Raw genomic sequence first — 18,114 nt, forward strand, 5'->3', positions numbered from 1 at the left:
TGGGGGGCATGTTCATGGCTGCTGATGGGGGGTAGGGGTAAAGCTTGGGTCTGCCATTGGCAGCTAGACCTCAGCCAAGTTCCCTCCCCTCCTGAGCCTCAGTTTCGCCCAGGGAGACTGCAGATCTGGGTCTGGACCCCTGTGATTCCCTCCTCCAGGCTTCTTGGGAGTGGGATGGTCTGCCCTGGACCCAGGGCCTGGCCAATCACATAGTAAGCACTACAAGAACATATGTAGAGTGAGTGTATTCATCTGCAGCCCGTGGCCCTGTCACTAGACCATTCTGAATCGGGGGTCTGACGGGTGGCCATGCCAATGTTCCAGCACAGCCACTGGGACGGGCGGATAGAACACTCCACCATTTAAGTGGGACTCCAGACACTTTCTCCTGGTCCCCTCAAATCCTGCCATGCCCCCGCCCCTCCACCCTCCAATCTTTGGGGGAGGATGCTCAGGGAGGCAGGGCACCAGGAATGGGCGCTGCAGGGACACAAGCCTGCATGGAACCAGCCCTGTTGTCCTGGCGATGGCTCATGTCCCAGGCACCCCAGGCACCCACGGGGGCAATTAGCGAGTGTGGGAGGGGGTTTCCATGGTGGCAGTCCCAAGGGGGTGCAGCCGGGGCTTAGGGTGGGGGCGAGGGCCGGCGGGACCTTTCTCCTTTGTCCTGGCACACTGGGCCTTTGTTCTCGCCTGGCTCTCTCTAGACGGGACCAGGACCATGGGTCGGGGGCGGACTCGGGTTAGCGTCCCCCGACCCCTGGGTGTTCTGAATTAGTGGCAGGGGGGTACAGAATAGGGGATAGGGCCCCACTTCTAGGCCCAGCATCCACCTGGGGGGGCCCTCCTCCCACAGGTGCGGGAGCCTTACCTGGCCCCAAGAGGTTGGGCAAGGCGGCTTACCATTGGCTCCTGTTGCTGGTAAACACCTGCCAGCAGCCAACGGGTAGCCTTGTGTGTCCCGCGGGAACCAGGGCTGGACCAGGAGAGGTGGGGCTTTGGGGGGTGAAGGCAGGAGGGGAAGGGGCAGCTGGGCTAGGGTTGCGGGTGGAGGGCATTCGATCCAACCCCATCCAGGCTTCTGCTCAGTCAGACTTTATTCCAGACCTTTCAGGAGCCTTTGGGTTCCCCTAGCCCAGCCAACTGCCCTTACCCCCACGTTCCTTCTTGCAAGGGCCCAGGCCCCAGGACAGCTCCATGGGCGGATGGCCGGCCTGGGTCCCCCAAATCCCACTCCTTCCTTCATCCTTGTGCCTGACACAGTCCGTGCGAAGGGAGTTGAGTCACCACATCCCAGCCTTAAAGTGCAGTGCCCATTTGTGAGGCTGGCATCAGCCCTTCAGGCAATTGGGGTTAGGGGCCACTGAGTCCACGCCCCTTCAGAAGCAGGACCTTCAGAATCGGGTGTCCAAGAAGGAGGTGGAGCCTCGATGGGACCTGGGGGGACCCTCGATAGGAGGACCCCTGGACCGAGTCAGGAGCCCATGGAAAGTCTTGCCTCGGGTCTGGGGTTTGCGCCGGGGCGGCCTGGGCTCCTCCGGGGGCTGCACCACGATCCGGGGCACCTCAGGCCTGGTGCTTCCCCGCGCCCCTGCCAGCTGCTGGGCCTCAAAGATGGCTTGGGCCCCGGGCAGGCGGGCCTGCGGCCGTGGGGGTGGCCCGGACGCCGACTCAGGCAGCTGGGCCAGCTGGGCTCTGATCTGCCGCTGCAGGTCGTGCTCGGACAGGGCCACACTGTGCACCTGTGGGGAGTGGTTGGTATTGAGTCTGTCTGGACTGGGGGAGGGCAGGAAACCGTGAGGTCCCGAGGGGGCGGGCAGTACACAGCCCCAGGAAGTGGCTGAGAGCTGAGGAGCTGACAGACAGCCTCGCGAAGGGAGCCATAGAAAGCCACTTGAGGCCTGGGGTTTTCACGTTCTCTGATGCTCAGAGGACAGGGAACTGAGCCCCAGTTCTCACTCTGACTTCCTGCTGTGGGACTCAGTTTCCCCAACTGTGCAGCAGGGGCTGGATCACTGCAGAGGGTGGGCAAGGGGCACCCACCTGGGACATGAAGACCTCCTCCTGCAGCTGGGCCGGGGAGATGGTTCGAAGGGCACCAAGCGTCTCCAGTAGGCCCGGGCAGGCCAGGCGCTGCTCTGTGGTGCCCAGGGCCAGGCGCACCAGCGTCAGTCCCACACGGAACAGCACCTTCACGCCTGCAGGGGGTGGGGGGGCTCACTCAGTCGGGGGCCAGCCCTGCCCTCCTCAGTCCTGCACCTGAACCTGCCCGCAGCCAGACTCCTTCTACCCTCCTGCAGCTCTGCAGCCTTGACTCAGGCCACGAGCAATGACTGGGAGTGGAATGCAATCTGGGGGCACCGGCGAGTAAGTCTCAGCAGCTGCAGACACCCCCAGGCAGAGCAGCCTGCAGGAGCCAAACCTTCTCCCTGGGCTTCCGCTCCTAGTTCCTACAAGGAAGAGCCAGGGATGCCCGTGCTCAGATCTGTGACAGTCTGATTCTAGAGAGATTCTCGGCAGAGCTCCTCACCCCTAAGCCAAGAGCATAGTGCACACATGCACACACACATGCACGCACGTGCTTGTCAGTGTGACCTTGGGCCATTCCTGGAGCCTCAGAATCCCTTCCTGGCAGCCTTGGGTCGGCTGAGAAGAGCAGTCAGGGGACCAGCGAGGCCTGGTGACAACTGTGATTTGTAACTGGCTGATAGTGACTACGAATGTCGCCATCATTATGAATGGGAGCCTGGGGCAAAGCTGTCCTCGGTGGAGAGGGCAAAAATGGCTCAGCCACACTGATTGGGCCCTGCCCTGGCCCGCCCTCGAGGTCTGAGGCTGGAAGGAAGACAATGCGTAGATGGCGACTTGGACACTCGTGGTCAGAGTTCTAAGCCCGCTGGTGGTCCTTTCCCATAGGCTGGGCCTGGAGCCAGCTAGGCACACACATGTACTGATTGATTTCCACCATTTTTTAGGTGCAAGTGCCAGACATCCCATGTAGACCAGAATGCAGGTGGGGTACCGAGGCAAAGCTCCAAAGACCCACAGTCCAGCTCAGCTCTGCCCCGTCTCTTCGCCTACTCTTGGCCTGGCCCCGGGGTCCACCTCTCTGGCTTCGCCTCTCTCCACGCACCCCCCACCCCATGTCATCTGTAGTCTGGATCCTGTGAACAGTGTCTCTCCCGGCCTCCCGCCCTCCACACTGCCCCTGCAAGTTTGCCTCCTCATGGAGCAGCCAAAAGCATCTTTAAAAACAGAGCATCTCCGGGGCCGGCCCGGTGGCGCAAGCGGTTAAGTGCGTGCGCTCCGCCGCGGCGGCCCAGGGTTCGCTGGTTCGGATCCCGGGCGCGCACCGACGCACTGCTTGGTAAGCCATGCTGTGGCGGCGTCCCATATAAAGTGGAGGAAGATGGGCACCGATGTTAGCCCAGGGCCGTCTTCCTCAGCGAAAAAAGAGGAGGATTGGCGGATGTTAGCTCAGGGCTGATCTCCTCACAAAAAAAAAAAAAAAAAAAGCATCTCCTCCTGTGGCTCCACTAACACTCTGTCATGTCCCTTGTTTTATTTTCTTCATGGCACTTATGACAATCTATAAATATCTTGTTAATTTGGTTACCTCCCATCCCCCCCCACCAGAATGTAGGTCTCACCCACTCAGGTGACCCACAGTGTCCAGAGCAGTGCCTGGCACAGTGAGGGCTCACCAAGAGCCTGTGGGCTCCAGGGATGAGTGTTCCTACTGTCAGCCATGCCCCCGCCGTGCCCAGTCCCTGAGCCCCTCCACTGCTGTGATCTCCCAGCTCCTGCCCCATCTGCCTCGGAGGGAGACTCCCTGGCCCCAGCCCAGCCCCAGGCAGAGTCTGCCCTCCCTATGGTGTCTCATCACAGGGGCAGAGGCCACCATCACTACCCTGGTGATGTGCGGCCAGGGGCTGGGCTGTCTCCCCAGAGCGGGGCATGGTGCCATCACCCTCAGCACACCCTGGCACACAGACTCAGACCCAGGATTGGCAGTAGCAGGCAAGGCAGAGCAGAGCTGGCGTGCTTTCTTTGCAGACACCGCGCACCCCAAGGCTCCCAGCCCTGGGCACCCTCCCACCCGCCCGGCCGCCCACTCACCCTCGCTGAGGAAGGCGTCCCAGACACGCAGAACGGTGGGGAAGGGCAGGGAGCGGGCGAAGAGGCACAGGAACCACTCGGGCAGGTAGAGCAGGGGCCCGACGCCCACCTGCTGCAGGTGCTTGTGCACACGTGGGAGCAGCCGCCGCAACAGGGCCGTGAACACCTCAGCGTCCAGCTGCACGGCCTCCTGCGGCCAGTCCGTCAGCACCTCCACTCCCAAACCTCAGGCTCTGTCCCCTCTGTCCCGGGCCCCCACCCGCCTTCCCAGCCCCTCCTCCTGTACCCTTGGTCCCATCCCAGCCTCTCACCATGTGAGGCCCATAGTAGCCGGGGAGGTAGACCTCGCAGATCTGTACCAGGCACCAGAAGGCCTCCTGGGGGCAGGGCACAGGCTGTGAGTGCCCACACGAGGGGACTGCAGGGCAAGGGAAAGGGGCAGAGGGGAGGGCCTAGACACCATCTGGGGTGACTCTGGAGCCAGGAGCATGGACTTACTGCAGGGGGGGCTCTTACCAAATGCCTCCCCCGTGCCCAGACAGAGGCCTACCGATGGGTTTAAGGGGTTGGAAATCACAGGGCTCAGGGTGTTGAATTTGAGGGTCACAGGGTTGGGGTTCACTGGTCAAGGGTTGGGAGGGTCTCAAAGTTCAAATCCTGGCTCCTGGGGTTATTAGGGTCAGGGATCACAGGGTTCAGAATCGGGAGTCACGAGGTGAAGGTGATAATGCCAGACTCCTAGATCACTGGGGTAAGGGTAGGGGTCAAGGGTCCCAGGTTCCTGGAGTCAAGGTGGTTGGGCTTGAAGAACACTGAGGTTGGTGGTCATGAGGCCCCAGGTCACTGGGACAGGATCTGGGAGTCAAGGATCCCAGGTCCCTGAGGCCAGAGTTCCTGGGGTTGGAGGTCATGGGCCCAGGGCACAGGATTACAGGGTCCCCAGGTCCCTAGGATTGGGGATCAAGGGTCTTAGCTCCCTGAAGTCAGAGTCCCTGGGGTTGGGGGTCATGGATCACTGGGTCCCACTGGGGCTGAGGGTTCAGTGTCTCAGGTCTCTGGAGCAGGGTCAAGGGCACTCACCTCCGGGGGCAGATGCATGAGCAGCACAGCCGCCACAGGGCCCTGGGCCTGGCAGTAGCCCTGTTCAGGCCGATACAGGGTGTAGGCCTTGAGCACTTGCAGGAGCCCCTGCTGCCTGTGCCAGAAGACCCATTTGGGGCCAGTCCTCTGGGCAGCCCTTCCCACCCTCTGGCGGCCTCTGCCCAGGCCTCAGCCCCCTGCGCCTTGCTGGGTCCCCTGAGATGCAAGGCTATAAAGGGGTGGGGGACTAGGCCGACGTGCCTGGGGGTTGTGGGGCTGGGGGTCCCTGAGCATCACTGGCTTCGTACCCGTGACCCTGGGGTGACACAAACATCTCGTGCAGAGGGAACTGGCGGTGCAAGTCCCTGCCTATGGTCTCCATCCACTGTGGGTCTCCAGGGGCCTCAGCCAGTTCCTGTGGGTGGGCAGGAAGATGAGTGTGAGGGCTCAGAGCGGCGAGGGGCTCTGGGAAGGGGAGGCAGGACCCCTGCCACCCCCCTTACCTGATAGGTGCCAGGGCTGTTCTTCTGACACACATGGGCCCCACACAACAGGGGCCAGCAGCGGGCCCGCAGGGCTGAGGGGATGCCTTTCCGGCACTGCATCTTTACCTGTGGGTGAGGCCAAGGGGCCCCATTAGGCCAGCCAGGCCAGCCTCACCGGGCCGTGTTGGCAGGCCCCAAGCACAACTTGTCATTGGGCAGGGGCCCACTTTGGGTGGTAGGGAGAAAAGGCAGGAGGTGCTGGGACACAGGATGGGTAAATTTTGCTGGGGCAGGGGCCGAGGCAAAGGGGAATGAGCCGAGGAGGCCTGCGTGGGGCCACTCTCCCCTCACCTTCTTGTATCGCCGAGACATGGTTTTCTCCCAGTGTGAGGTCATCTCCACCCACTTCATTTCCCGCTGGCGGATAAGGTCTGCAGGAGGGTGACTTGGTCTGGGGGCACATGGTACAGGCATCCAGGTGCTGGGTAGCTGTTACCTAGAGCCCATATCTGCCACCCTCTATGGTACTTGGGTTAGCCCAGGTCCTGGCCCTGGAGATCTCTGGGGACCCCTGCAGGGTGATCTGTCACCCAAGAGTTGCCAGTAGTTGTCATGGGGACAGGAAAGAAAGTGGCTCCCATGTGGGCAGAAACAGGAAAGACTGAAGGGGGTGTGTAGGTGTGTGTTGGGGGAGGGGCTGGTTGGCTGTCCCGCATGATAGGGACACAGACAACTCACAGGGGAAGCTGGGTGGACAGAGCCCCGGACTAGAAGCCAGAAGCCCCGAGTTTGAGTCTGGTTCTGGCTCTGATCTGCTGTGTGACCTTGGGCAAGTTCCTGTCTGTCTCTGGACTTGTTTTCCTGTCTGTATATTGGGAAAGGGTGAGGGTGGGAGAAGAGGTTCTATGATTTGGATCTGGGATTCCTGGGCCAGAGATTAAAAGGGGAAGGGTCAGCCCTAAGGGTGGGTGCACACCCTCAGAGGCTGGCGGTAAAAGAGATATACAGGGACACCCTACCCACAGTATACAGGGACACCCTACCCACAGTCCTGCCACCCTTGGGATTCCACCTGGAGCCTGAGGAGGGGTGGCACTGGCTAAGTTCCTAGATCCTTCCAGGACCCTTGAGGTTGGGCCTCACTCTAGAATTCAGCCCTCAGCCCTCATCCTCAATCCCAGCACCCCAGCACCCCATTCCTGCCCCACTTACCCTGGCTCTGCCGAGCTGCCCCCGATGAAGCCATAGCGGTCAGCCTGGCGGTATGGGCCGGGCCCACTCAGCTCTGAGTCAGACCCCAAAGAACTGGAGTCATCCTGCAGCTCGCAAGGCTGCACCAGGTCCTCCCCCAGGGCCTGGGCCATGGTGCCCCCGGATGCCACAGGCTGCAAGACGTGGGGAGAGCCAGTGTGAGAGGTAGCTCCCAGCCAGCCTGGGGCCTGGGCTCCCATCCAGCCAGGTCCCAGCCCCAGGGCCTGGCTGCAGCATCAGAGGGGGGAGATTTCAGGGTATTTCACCAAGCCCCCTCTGTCCCCTCTTCTGTTGCGGGGGGCTGGGCCCTAAAGTGGCAGAAAGTCCAGGCCTCTGTACAGGAAATAGCCCCAGGCCCAGCCCCTGTCCTCACCAGCCCAGCTTACCTCCCGGTAGCACCTCACCTCCTCCTCTCACTTCCTCCTCAGCCACAGCTTCAGCAACCCACTGGGGGGCCCCTCCCAAGGGTGTAGAGGGGGTGTCACCCCTTCCTCTCCGAGGCTCTTCCGGCCTGCCCCAGTGCCCCTGGGCCATGGGCTCCTCCCACCCTCCCCATGGGCTGGGTGGCTGCAGGCTTGGGTTTCTGTGCTGCGTGTGATGGGGCCAAGGCCTGCAAGAGGCAGAGAGACCAGGCCACCTCCACTTTTGAGGTTACTGCCATGTAAAACACTCAAATCAGGGTTCCAATAAGAATTATGGTTTTGGGGCCGGTCCTGTGGCGTAGCGGTTAAGTCCGCGCACTCCACTCCGGCGGCCGGGGTTCGCAGGTTAGGATCAGGGCGTGCACCCACACACTGCTTGTCAAGCCATGCTGTGGTGGCGTCCCATATAAAGTAGAGAAAGATGGGCACGGATGTTAGTGTTAGCCCAGGGCCAATCTTCCTCAGCAAAAACAGGAGGATTGGTATTGGATGTTAGCTCAGGGCTGATCTTCCTCACACAAAAAAAGAATTATGGTTTCTTTAATGTTTATTCTTTACGAAGTAATACTTTTAACACACACACAATGCAGCATCATTATGCTACTCAGAAGGCAATGATGGGACTTATAAAAAGTAATAATTAGTGTGCACCACAGGCAGTGTGGACCAAAATGGGCTCGCAGTGCTGCGGCAGCTGCCTGGGTCTGCTCAGCGCCTGGGGGCCAAAGAGACTCACGAGGTAGAGGTCCTCGGTGAATGCGAGGCCCCGGTCTTGGACCAGCCCCTCGCTATATCTGAAGCTGTTTCCTTTTCTGCACTTCGAGGACTTAATCTGCAGCGTTCGGGGAGACCGTTATCATTGTGCTCACACCGCCCCCTCGCCCAGAGTAGGGGTGGGAAGGACTGTTTAGCTTTTGAAAGATAAAAACAACTTCCACAGTACTTCCGGCCCCATATCCTCTCTAGGGGCCTGGGTGATCCTCAGGGGCGGAGCCAGACTCCACCCTGCCCCACAAGGCCCCGCCCACCTACCAGGCCCCGCCCCAGAGACGCCGAGCCCGGCCCAAGCCCCGCCCACAGCCGAGGCCCCGCCTCCCGGGCTGCTGCGCTTGGCGTCCTGCGGAGGCGCTAGAGCGCTGGGGCAGCGGGCGGGGCGGGGCGGGGCGGGGCGGGGCGGGGCCTCGGTCATAGGACGGGCGGGGCGGGCGGCCGAGGAGGCGGGGCGGCGGGCCGGGGCGGGCCGGGATGGCGGAAGGAGCTCCAGGCCGGAAGGAGGCAGCGGGAGGGCGGGAGGCAGGAGCTGGCCCGGAGCTGCTGGGCCGGAGCGGCGGCGCCGCCATGTCCGACAGCGAGAAGCTCAACCTGGACTCTATCATCGGGCGCCTGCTGGAAGGTTGGCCGGGGCGGGGGAGGTCGGCGCCCGCCGCGCCCTGGCCCCCTGCCCGGCCCGGAAGTGGCGCGCGGGCGGGCCTGCCGCTCCCAGGGCCAGCTTAGACTGGGCGGGGACGGGCCGCGAGGGCCGCGGCCGCCCCCCCACTGGCGACGCGCCTAGGAGGTCTGGGGCCGCTCCGGCACGGGGAGCAGCCCCCTCTTCTGGGCCAGGGGCGCACGGGGTGGCTGGGGCTCTTGGGGCGAGGGTGAAACGTGAGAAGCCCAGCCCCCCAGGGAGGGGTCCTGCGCTATGGGGTTTGGGTGGCAGGCCCCTGCGCACAGCAGCCCCCTCGAGTGACTTGAGGGTAGTTGGGGTCCCGTCCCGGGAGGCTCAGCAGCAACAGCTGCCCCTGGGCAAGGAGGGGCCTGGGAGCCTCCAGAAGTGCTCCTGGGGCCACCCGTGTCGCCCACCCTCCTCCTGCCTGAGGGGCCAGGGTCCTGACGCCCCATTCCGCCCCCAGTGCAGGGCTCACGACCTGGAAAGAATGTACAGCTGACGGAGAACGAGATCCGTGGTCTGTGCCTCAAATCCCGGGAGATTTTCCTGAGCCAGCCAATTCTTCTGGAGCTGGAGGCGCCCCTCAAGATCTGTGGTGAGCCCCGTGCCCAGGCTCCTTTGCTTCCTGCAAGTGGCATTGGCCCCTAGAGTCCCTGGATCCCTTTTCTTGAGCCCAACCCTGGCCCTGGATTCAAGTCTCTACCCTGCACCTAGTGCTGACCCCGGTTCCCTGGGTCACAGGTGACATCCACGGCCAGTACTACGACCTTCTGCGGCTGTTCGAGTATGGTGGCTTCCCTCCAGAGAGCAACTACCTCTTCCTGGGGGACTATGTGGACCGGGGCAAGCAGTCTTTGGAGACCATCTGCCTGCTGCTGGCCTATAAGATCAAGTACCCCGAGAACTTCTTCCTGCTCCGTGGGAACCACGAGTGTGCCAGCATCAACCGCATCTATGGCTTCTATGATGAGTGTGAGTGGGCTGGGTGTCTGGGGCTGCCCAAGTCCTGAAGAGCTCTCCCCGCTATCCAGTGGGGCCCTCACATTGTCCTGGTGGTAGGGATATCAGTGTCTGACAGACACCTGCTGGACTGCGAGCTCCGTGAAGGCAGGGCCCTGCCCTCCTGGCCTGGGGCCTGGCACTCGGGAGGGGTCTGGTGAATGGTTGCTGACTGAAGAGCTGACCATATTTTCATGCAGGGCCCTGCCTGCTAACACTCCCTCCGGCACATCCGTTACTTAAGCACATAGGATGCCTATCTGGACTGGACTCTGTGGGCCAGAAGCTGAGATAAACCAGACCTGGTCTTGGCCTGGCCCTGCTCCTGCTCACGGGGTGGGTGCCAAACCTGAGGTTGTTCCAGATTGGAACTCTAGGTTCCTGTGCACTCAGCTGCTTTAGAATTCCTCTTAGAAGGCTGGTAGGCAGTGGGGTGGGGTTGGAGGTTTCCCTTCTTGCCTTCCACTCTCTTCTCCCAGCTGTGTCTGAACAGCCCACGAAGTGCCTGGGAGGGCCCAGAGACCCAGGCTGAGGGTCAGGCAGACAGGCCTCCTCATGAGCCATCTCCTTACTCTGGGCAGGCAAGAGGCGCTACAACATTAAACTGTGGAAAACCTTCACCGACTGCTTCAACTGCCTGCCCATCGCTGCCATTGTGGATGAGAAGATCTTCTGCTGCCATGGAGGTGAGGGCGGCTCTGGGGTACCTGCTGAGGGAATGCTTGGGGAGGAGGAGCCTGGCCACATCCCTGGGGGCCTTGGGATGAAGAGAGTGCCTGGAACAGGTCTCCCTGGCGTCTGGGCTCGCATATCCCTTCTTCCAGGAAGTCCCCCTGCACCCCAGTGTTAGGCCGCACTCGCTCCCCTGTTGTGGCCTCAGCATCCAGCATGGAATTCACTTGTCTCCTTTCTCCAGGGAGCTGTGTGCTCCCTGAGGGCAGGGACTTGAAGAGGCAGGTGATGAGTTCTGCCTGCCTGGGCTCCCAGGAGACAGCCAGGTGGTACGGGGGAGGCAGAGGCTGACTGCACATGCTGTCTGGAGGAGGGGGTCCTTGTTTTGAGGCTTATTTGAGGAAGCGTCCTATGCTCTGCACCCCCCAGGCCTGTCCCCCGACCTGCAGTCGATGGAGCAGATCCGGCGTATCATGCGGCCCACGGATGTGCCTGACCAGGGGCTGCTCTGTGACCTGCTGTGGTCCGACCCTGACAAGGACGTGCAAGGCTGGGGCGAGAACGACCGTGGTGTCTCCTTTACATTCGGGGCTGAGGTGGTGGCCAAGTTCCTGCACAAGCACGATCTGGACCTCATCTGCCGGGCGCATCAGGTGGGCTGGCAGCTCTGGGCCGGTGGGAACGGGGCCTGGGCAGCCAGCACCTGCTGAACTAACCGCCCCCATCCTCCTCCAGGTGGTAGAAGATGGCTATGAGTTCTTTGCCAAGCGGCAGCTGGTGACACTTTTCTCAGCTCCCAACTACTGTGGCGAGTTTGACAACGCAGGCGCCATGATGAGTGTGGACGAGACGCTCATGTGCTCCTTCCAGGTGGGGCTGGGGAGGAAGGGGCTGGTGGTCCCTGGCGTGGCCCCGTGAGCTGACCAGCTTTGTCTCTCTTAGATCCTCAAGCCCGCCGACAAGAACAAGGGGAAATACGGGCAGTTCAGTAGCCTGAACCCTGGAGGCCGGCCCATCACCCCACCCCGCAACTCCGCCAAAGCCAAGAAATAGCCTCGGTGTGCCCGCCCTCTGCCCCAGATGGTGGATTGTACAGAAATCACACAGCCGTGGGGCGTCACACTGGCTCCCCAGGCCTACCCATTATGGGGAACGCGGAGCCTTGGTGTATTTTTCTTTTTTTTAATGAATCAATAGCAGCGTCCAATCCCCCAGGGCTCCCTCTGCCTGTGCCTGCAGTGGCTGCAAGCAGGATCCTGGGGCTGAGGCTGCAGCTCAGGGCAAAGCAGGGCCAGATCGTGGGTCTCCAGCCCTGCTTGGCCTCATGGCTGGCAGCTGGATCCTGGGGCAACCCATCTGGTCTCTTGAATAAAGGTCAAAGCTGGATTCTCGCCCTGGCCTCTGTCTCCCTTGTCCCAAACACTGGGCCTGGCAGCGCTTCCACCCAGAGCTACTTGGGAGGGCAGGCTTACTGGGCAAGAGGCCCTAGCCAGGGCAATCCCAGCCACAAATTCAGGTCCACAGGGGCTCTCAGAATTCCAAGCCAGGGCCAAAGAATATCAGGAAAAAAACAAGTCTGTGCCAGCCACAGCAGATCACAGAGGTGTGCCCAGAATTGAAAGGAGGGACAGGTCATGATTGGCAGAGAAAGTGGATCAGCAGGGGCCAGCAGCCCCACTGTGATTTTTTTCTTAGGGAGGTAGGCTTGAGGAACGCAGGGGTCCTAGCCCGGGCCACATGGTTGGAGTAAGAAGCAAGGGACTTCCCATCGGATGGCAGCTCAGCGCCAAGCCTGGGAACACACATGATTGGTTGGGGGTTGGAGGGCGATGACAGGACCCAGGCCAGTCGCTGATAGCCGGGTGGGGCCTGAGGAGACGGCAGGGCCAGCCAGCGGAGCTCCAGCACAGCCCACCTTTACCACCCACTAAGGTGGCAACCCCACCCTGCCCCTGGCCGGTGCTGCGGGAAGGGGGAGGCTGGCTGCATCTAGTCCAGGGCCTCGACACAGACTTGAGGAGGTCAGTTCAGCCTTCGCCCTCACTGTCTTCCGCCAGCACAGGGCTGGGGCCCTGGGGGGAGTATGCAGGGGCAAGGATGGAGCCAAAGAACAGGGAGCGGAACTGGAGAGAGAGCAGACGAAGTTGAGTGAGTTCTGGAGGCTGCTCCCTCCCCTCCCATCCCAGGCCTCCACCTTCAGCCCCTACCTTCTTGGGTGGGGGAGTCCCAGGCACTGTACTGGGCTCAGCTTCATCTTCCTCCTCTGAGTGGGGGCCAAGGCTACAGGGGGGCTGGAGGCCAGGTGAAAGTGAGATGGAGGGCAGTGCCCGTGAGCCCTCACTGCCCACAGTGGTTTCCATGGCGATCATATAAGAGTCAATGTCGTCATTGGCAAAGTCGTCCAGGTGGGGTGTGCTGCAAGTAGAGATGGTGTCATCGATGAACAAGGAGAGAAGAGGGGGTACCAATGCAGAACCCCACCTTGGAAGGCTCAGAGGGGGCTGCAGGGGCCTCGTGACCGCTGGTGATCTCTCTGTTTTATTCTTGATTTAGTTGGAGGGGAGGGGATGCAGGGGTTAAGTGGCGGCTTCCTGGAGGGGGTGGGCTTCCTGGAGGGAGTGGGCCTGGAATCTGTTTGATCAGAGTTCAGGTAGGGGCCTGAGGGAGGCATCCTGGGGTCAGGTTTAGCTCAGCTCGGGGAGGGGAGCAGCAAGTCCTGTGAGCTGGGCCACCTGGGGCCCAAGCCCCCACCTTCCCAGGGGACAGGAGCTGGAGAGCACTGGGGCCCAGGGACATGCTGGGCGGGGGGCCAGACCAAACTTCCTCTGCTTAAACTACACTGGGCCCATCCTCCCCAACCCACCTGCCCTTCCAGCCACCTGTTTCCCGCACCCCAAGCAGCCCCCTGCCTCCAGGCAGCCCTTTCCCTCCTTGGCCTTGGGGGAGGCTCGAAGGGGAGGCCTCAGCCAGAGAAGGAAGCCAGTCCCACCTTGGGGACACTTCCCTGGGTGGGAGGGTTCTCCGAACACAGCTGACCCGGAAGGCTGGGCCTGCGGGCTGGAAGCTCTGGAAGCTGTGAGCACTGGAGGGGCTGGGGCCTGACAGGAAGTGTGGGGGGTGGGGAGGTGCAGACACTGGAAGCAGCAGGCTCAGGCCAGGGTGCCCAGAGGTCGAGGCGCCCTCACCTGTGGGCCTGGAGCTGAGGCGCTGGCCGGCAGGGCTCTGGGGAGCGCAGGTCCTGGGAGTGCGGGTATGGCTCCGAGAGGGTGGCCAGGACAAAGTGGCCGTTCAGCAGAGAGTCCTCAACGGCAAAGATGGCTGGCCTGGGCAGGTGATGGGTCCCTGCGAGGTCAGGGCCCTTCGGCTCCTGGCACCCGAGGGTCCTCCCCTCCCTGTCCCAAGGCTGGGAATTACCTGCCGGGAGCATCGAAGTGAATGCTAAGAGACAAGTTTGCTGGCTCTGCGAAGCTCAGGAGCCCCTGGGGGAGCAGAGGCAGAGAGTGAGGCCCTGGGCAGGACAGGGAGGACAGGGTGGTAAGTGGGTGTGGGGATCCTCACCCGGAATTCCTTGAGACAGAAAGTGATGGCCACGCCTTCTTGGGCCTGCAGCTGCTGGAAATCCTCCTCCCCAATGCTCATCTCAGTCACCATGGCTTTGACGGTGCTGTCTGTGGGGGCAGGAACAGAAGGAACCTGGGCCTCTGGGCCTCACCCCCTCCCACCCCAGCTCTGCTCCCTGTCCCAGGCTGTGTCCCGCTCCCTTACCTGCCTCCTCCTCCTGGTAGCTACGCAGGATGACCCTGCGGCCACGGCCAATGCCCAGCGTCACTTCAGCCAGTGCAGGGGGGAAGGGCAGAACAGCCTCCCCTAGGACCCTGTGAGGAGGGCACAGCATTACAGTCATGCACTGCACAGTGACATCTTAGTCAGTCATGATGGACCGCATATATGATGGTGGTCCCATAAGATTAGTACCATACAGCCCAGGTGCGTAGTAGGCTCTACCATCTAGGTTTGTGTAAGCACACTCTATGATGTTTACACAATGACAAACCCGCCTAAGGACGCATGTCTCAGAATATATCCCCGTCATTAAGCGATGCATGACTGTACACCCAAGGCTCAGCCCCCCTCAGTGGGTTTGCTCTCAGAGGATCTAAGGCAGGGCAGCGAACACACACCAGCATCCCAGGAGAACCTCTGCGGGCCAGGCCTAGCATGCCCCCAGGGAGGAGGACCAGGTGAGCAGGACAGGGTCCCTGCCCCATCAAAAGCTCCCGGGCTGTCTTGGGAGAGAAGTCCACTGCAAGGGATGGGGCAGACAAGAGTGGAGCCCAGAGAAGGCAGCAGCAAGGATGGGCTGTTTGCACCCAACCAAACCAGGCAGGCAGCACCTGCCCATCCAAGGGTGGGAAACCACAGTCACGCTGTCCCTATAAACTGGGCCTTCAGAAAGAGCCCTGAAATCCTCGTCTTTTAGGGAAATAAATTGACAAATATTAACAGATGAAGTAACATCTGGAATTTGCCTCAAAGTAATTGGAACAGGAGCTGGCATCTGCTTTTATATGTATTTGAAATTGTCCATAAGAAAAAGAGGAACAGGGGCCAGCCCCATGACATAGTGGTTAAGTTCAGCACGTTCTGCTTCAGTGGCCCAGGTTCACGGGTTCAGATCCTGGGCGTGGGCCTACAACACTTGTCAGCCATGCGGCGACAGCATCCCATATATAAAGCAGAGGAAGACTGGCACAGATGTTAGCTCAGGGCCGATCTCTCTCAAGCGAAAAACGAGGAAGACTGGCAATAGATGTTAGCTCAGGGCTAATCCTCCTCAGCAAAAAAAAAAAAAAAAAAAAAAAAAGAGAGAGAGAGAAACAATTGCTCATTAAAAAAAAGAGAGAAAAAAAAGCCTCAAAATCCAGACTAGAGGTAAGAGCCTTCCCTCTTTCTTTACCCAAAGGAATCTTGAGCAGTGCCATCTCAATAGAACTCAGAAAAACAGACTGTCAGGACCCAAAGGGACCTTCAGGTTATCATGTCCTACGGCTACCAAAAGAAACAAACAAGACTTGGGGCTACTTAAATGCAAGCAGCGTCCAGCATGGGGCAGGAGGGGAGCCATTCCTCCCTGTGCTGGTCTTCATCAGGGACCTTTGTCTCCATTGAAGGCCCCACCTCCTGGGCCTCTAGGTGCTCGGACTGCCCAGAACGCGTCCACCCTACTTGTGGCTGCTTGTTCAGGCGGCCCTCCTGGACGACAACCTCCCCACCCAGCCTCCTGCCTTGGCCTGGGGACTTCTCAAGGCTAGAGCCCGGGCAGGTAGGAAGAGAGGCTGCCCTTGAATGGGGAACATTCCCAGAAGGATGACCAGGCCAGAGAAGAGTTTTGAGCCCCTGAGCCACAAAGATTAATTAGGGACTTTCAAGGCTGCTCAGGCCAGAGACCTCCTGTCTAAAAGAGAAGTCAGAATGGGTCTGAGCGACCAGAAAGCCAAGCTGGACCTCTGAGGTAGAGAATACAGGCTCCTAAAGACAGTGAGGAACGTGGAGCAAGGGAGCATCCTGCCCCTCCTCCACTCTAGCCTCTGCCCTTAAAGAGCCAGACAAGGACCTGAGAGCCAACTGAGCTGGATGAACTCTTTGAGGTTCACAGACACCCTGTAGGGAAAATGGAAGAGGTGCTTTCTTAAATGGGCCCTTGAGGCCCCAAAGAAGGAAAAGAGAGACCCAGGGCTGAGCTTGCGGCCAGGGGGCGTGCTCACCTGGCTGGGGCACGGAGCACATGGGGGCACAAGGCTGGGTCGAAGACAGCCTGCAGGGACTCGCAGTCCTGGAAGGACAGGTTGTGAGTCTTCCTCACCCCTGGATGGGCAGAGAGGGTCTCAGTGGGCCTTGCCAACCTCCACCCCCACAGCTAGGGACTCCCTGGCCAGCCAGCTGCCTACTCACCATATTTGCAGTGCAGCTGGACCACCAGGCGGCTGCTCCTGCTATTCAGGGAGATGCAGCATTTCTCCACGGTCTTCTCCAGCATTGTCAGAGAGCGAAAGACGGACAGGAACGACTGAGTGGGGGAAACATATTAGCCCAGCGCTGCACCTGCACCAACCAGCTCTCATGTCCCCTGCAGGCCCTGGCCCACCACGGCTCAGCACTGTCACACCAGGAAAGGAGCTCCCACAACATGCAGAATGTTTACACGCTTCCAGGCCCTTGCTCATGCTGTTCCCCCTGTCTGGAATGCCTTGAAAGACATGCTTGAATGTTACCACTCTCTCCAGGTCCCTGGCAGGATCAATCCCCTCCTCCATATCTCCCATTACCCTCTGTTGGTGTCTTCATCATGCCCTTCACTGCATTTTGCACTGGATGGCTTCTGCATAGTCTCTCTCCCCAGTCAGCAATTACTCAGTGCCCCAGAGCAGACATACTGCTGGTGGAGGTTCGATGGGACGGTGGGGGGGCATTGTGCAGGTGAGGGAAGGGCCTCACCTTCATCAGGATCTTACAGCGCAGGGGGTCCTGACCAGGGGTGGCCGCCTGGTATTGCTGGAAGAAGAGCGGGGCAAAGAGGAAGCAGGCATATGCGGAGCGGGAGGAGTTGACAGTCCGAAGGGAGAGCTGGGCCAGGAGAAGCAGGGAGAGGGATGCAGTCAGTGGGCAGCGACAGGCCCAGCCCTCTGGCCCACTTTTGCTCACACACTTGCCCTAATGTCCTCCACCTCCACCATCACCTGTAGAAATCCTCCCTCTCCTTCCAGTCAGTGAGTACCTTCTCCACGAAGTCTTCCCTGAGTCCGCCTGAGCACTGCTCCCACAGCCAAGGGCCCTACCCAGCCGTCAGCACACTCACTTTTTCCCCAAGTCACCCCACCCGCCACTGGGCATTGCAGGGAGGGCAACCGCTCTCAATTCACACACTGGCCTGGGAAGATGACAGGACCCAAACTGAAGCCCCAGTGACGGCGGGGAGGAAACTGAAACTCAGCAGACAAATCTGCCCACGGGAGGCGAGACTCGCCCAGGTTAGGGCTCCCCGTCGTAATCTCACCCCTCCCCATACCCCAGCCTCTCACCCCGTCCTCCAGGGGCTCCAGGTAGAGCTCGTCCCCGATACGGGACAGGGAGTGGACGGCCTTGCCGAGCACTGCGGGGAGGAGAGGAGAAACAGGGGTTAGGCTGGCGCCTCGGGCCGTCCCACGTGCCCCCGCCCCCCCCCCCCCCGTCAGCCCCGACTCACCCTTTACGTTACCGCCCGTGACCAGACACTTCATGCCGCCCCAGCCCGAGCCCGGGCCTGGCCCGCCAGCGGCTAGACTGGCGGCTGGCCCCCAAACGGGCTCTGACTCGCTGCCTGCCTCCGGGTCTCCCGGCCGCCAGCCGCTGATGCCAGGGTTCCCTTCGCGCGCACCGCCCCCGACGGGCCCGCCCCCGCATCCTCATTGGTCCACACACCCGCGCCTCCGTCACGTGAGAAAACGCTCGCCGGCTCCGCAGTCACGTGACGGAGTCGGTGCCGGGGCGGGCTTTGGTCACGTGAGCGAGGAGCGCCCGGCGGTGGCGGTGCCTGCTGCTTCCTGCAGTCCAGGCGCACCCCCGGCCTCCCGCGCCCCTGGGGACCGGGTCGTTTGGCCGCGCCCGCGGCTGCGCACCC

General features: G+C 61.1%; 3 protein-coding genes across 5 annotated transcripts; 1 reads left to right on the plus strand and 2 right to left on the minus strand.

The window, feature by feature from the left end:
- Window positions 1-1,079: 1,079 nt before the first annotated feature.
- On the minus strand, window positions 1,080-7,612 carry TBC1D10C (TBC1 domain family member 10C). Of its 3 annotated transcripts, none has more exons than XM_058526265.1 (10): window positions 7,340-7,612; window positions 6,897-7,069; window positions 6,036-6,135; window positions 5,703-5,810; window positions 5,508-5,614; window positions 5,200-5,314; window positions 4,431-4,496; window positions 4,120-4,309; window positions 2,044-2,198; window positions 1,080-1,742 (listed from the first exon to the last, which is right to left on the minus strand). In XM_058526265.1, the coding sequence occupies exons 2-10, from the start codon at window positions 7,046-7,048 to the stop codon at window positions 1,395-1,397; spliced, it is 1,341 nt and encodes a 446-aa protein (XP_058382248.1). In that variant the 5' UTR covers window positions 7,049-7,069; window positions 7,340-7,612; the 3' UTR covers window positions 1,080-1,394. The 3 variants fall into 3 exon arrangements, with proteins under 3 accessions (XP_058382248.1, XP_058382247.1, XP_058382246.1); XM_058526264.1 differs by having other exon boundaries at window positions 7,322-7,611; XM_058526263.1 differs by lacking the exon at window positions 7,340-7,612 and having other exon boundaries at window positions 6,897-7,286.
- A 1,014-nt stretch (window positions 7,613-8,626) lies between these two features.
- PPP1CA (protein phosphatase 1 catalytic subunit alpha) lies at window positions 8,627-11,848 on the plus strand. Its single transcript, XM_058526268.1, has 7 exons — window positions 8,627-8,750; window positions 9,250-9,381; window positions 9,528-9,758; window positions 10,367-10,471; window positions 10,887-11,110; window positions 11,193-11,327; window positions 11,400-11,848. Exons 1-7 carry the CDS (start codon window positions 8,696-8,698, stop codon window positions 11,508-11,510), a joined length of 993 nt encoding a protein of 330 aa, XP_058382251.1. The 5' UTR covers window positions 8,627-8,695; the 3' UTR covers window positions 11,511-11,848.
- A 76-nt stretch (window positions 11,849-11,924) lies between these two features.
- On the minus strand, window positions 11,925-17,854 carry RAD9A (RAD9 checkpoint clamp component A). The gene is made up of 11 exons (XM_058526267.1): window positions 17,701-17,854; window positions 17,537-17,607; window positions 16,953-17,081; window positions 16,410-16,524; window positions 16,223-16,322; window positions 14,223-14,332; window positions 14,016-14,125; window positions 13,872-13,936; window positions 13,643-13,780; window positions 12,665-12,872; window positions 11,925-12,580 (listed from the first exon to the last, which is right to left on the minus strand). The coding sequence occupies exons 1-11, from the start codon at window positions 17,732-17,734 to the stop codon at window positions 12,485-12,487; spliced, it is 1,176 nt and encodes a 391-aa protein (XP_058382250.1). The 5' UTR covers window positions 17,735-17,854; the 3' UTR covers window positions 11,925-12,484.
- Between the last annotated feature and the right edge of the window lie 260 nt (window positions 17,855-18,114).

Source organism: Diceros bicornis, chromosome 31 (assembly GCF_020826845.1).
Source record: "Diceros bicornis minor isolate mBicDic1 chromosome 31, mDicBic1.mat.cur, whole genome shotgun sequence".
NCBI lineage: Eukaryota > Metazoa > Chordata > Mammalia > Perissodactyla > Rhinocerotidae > Diceros > Diceros bicornis.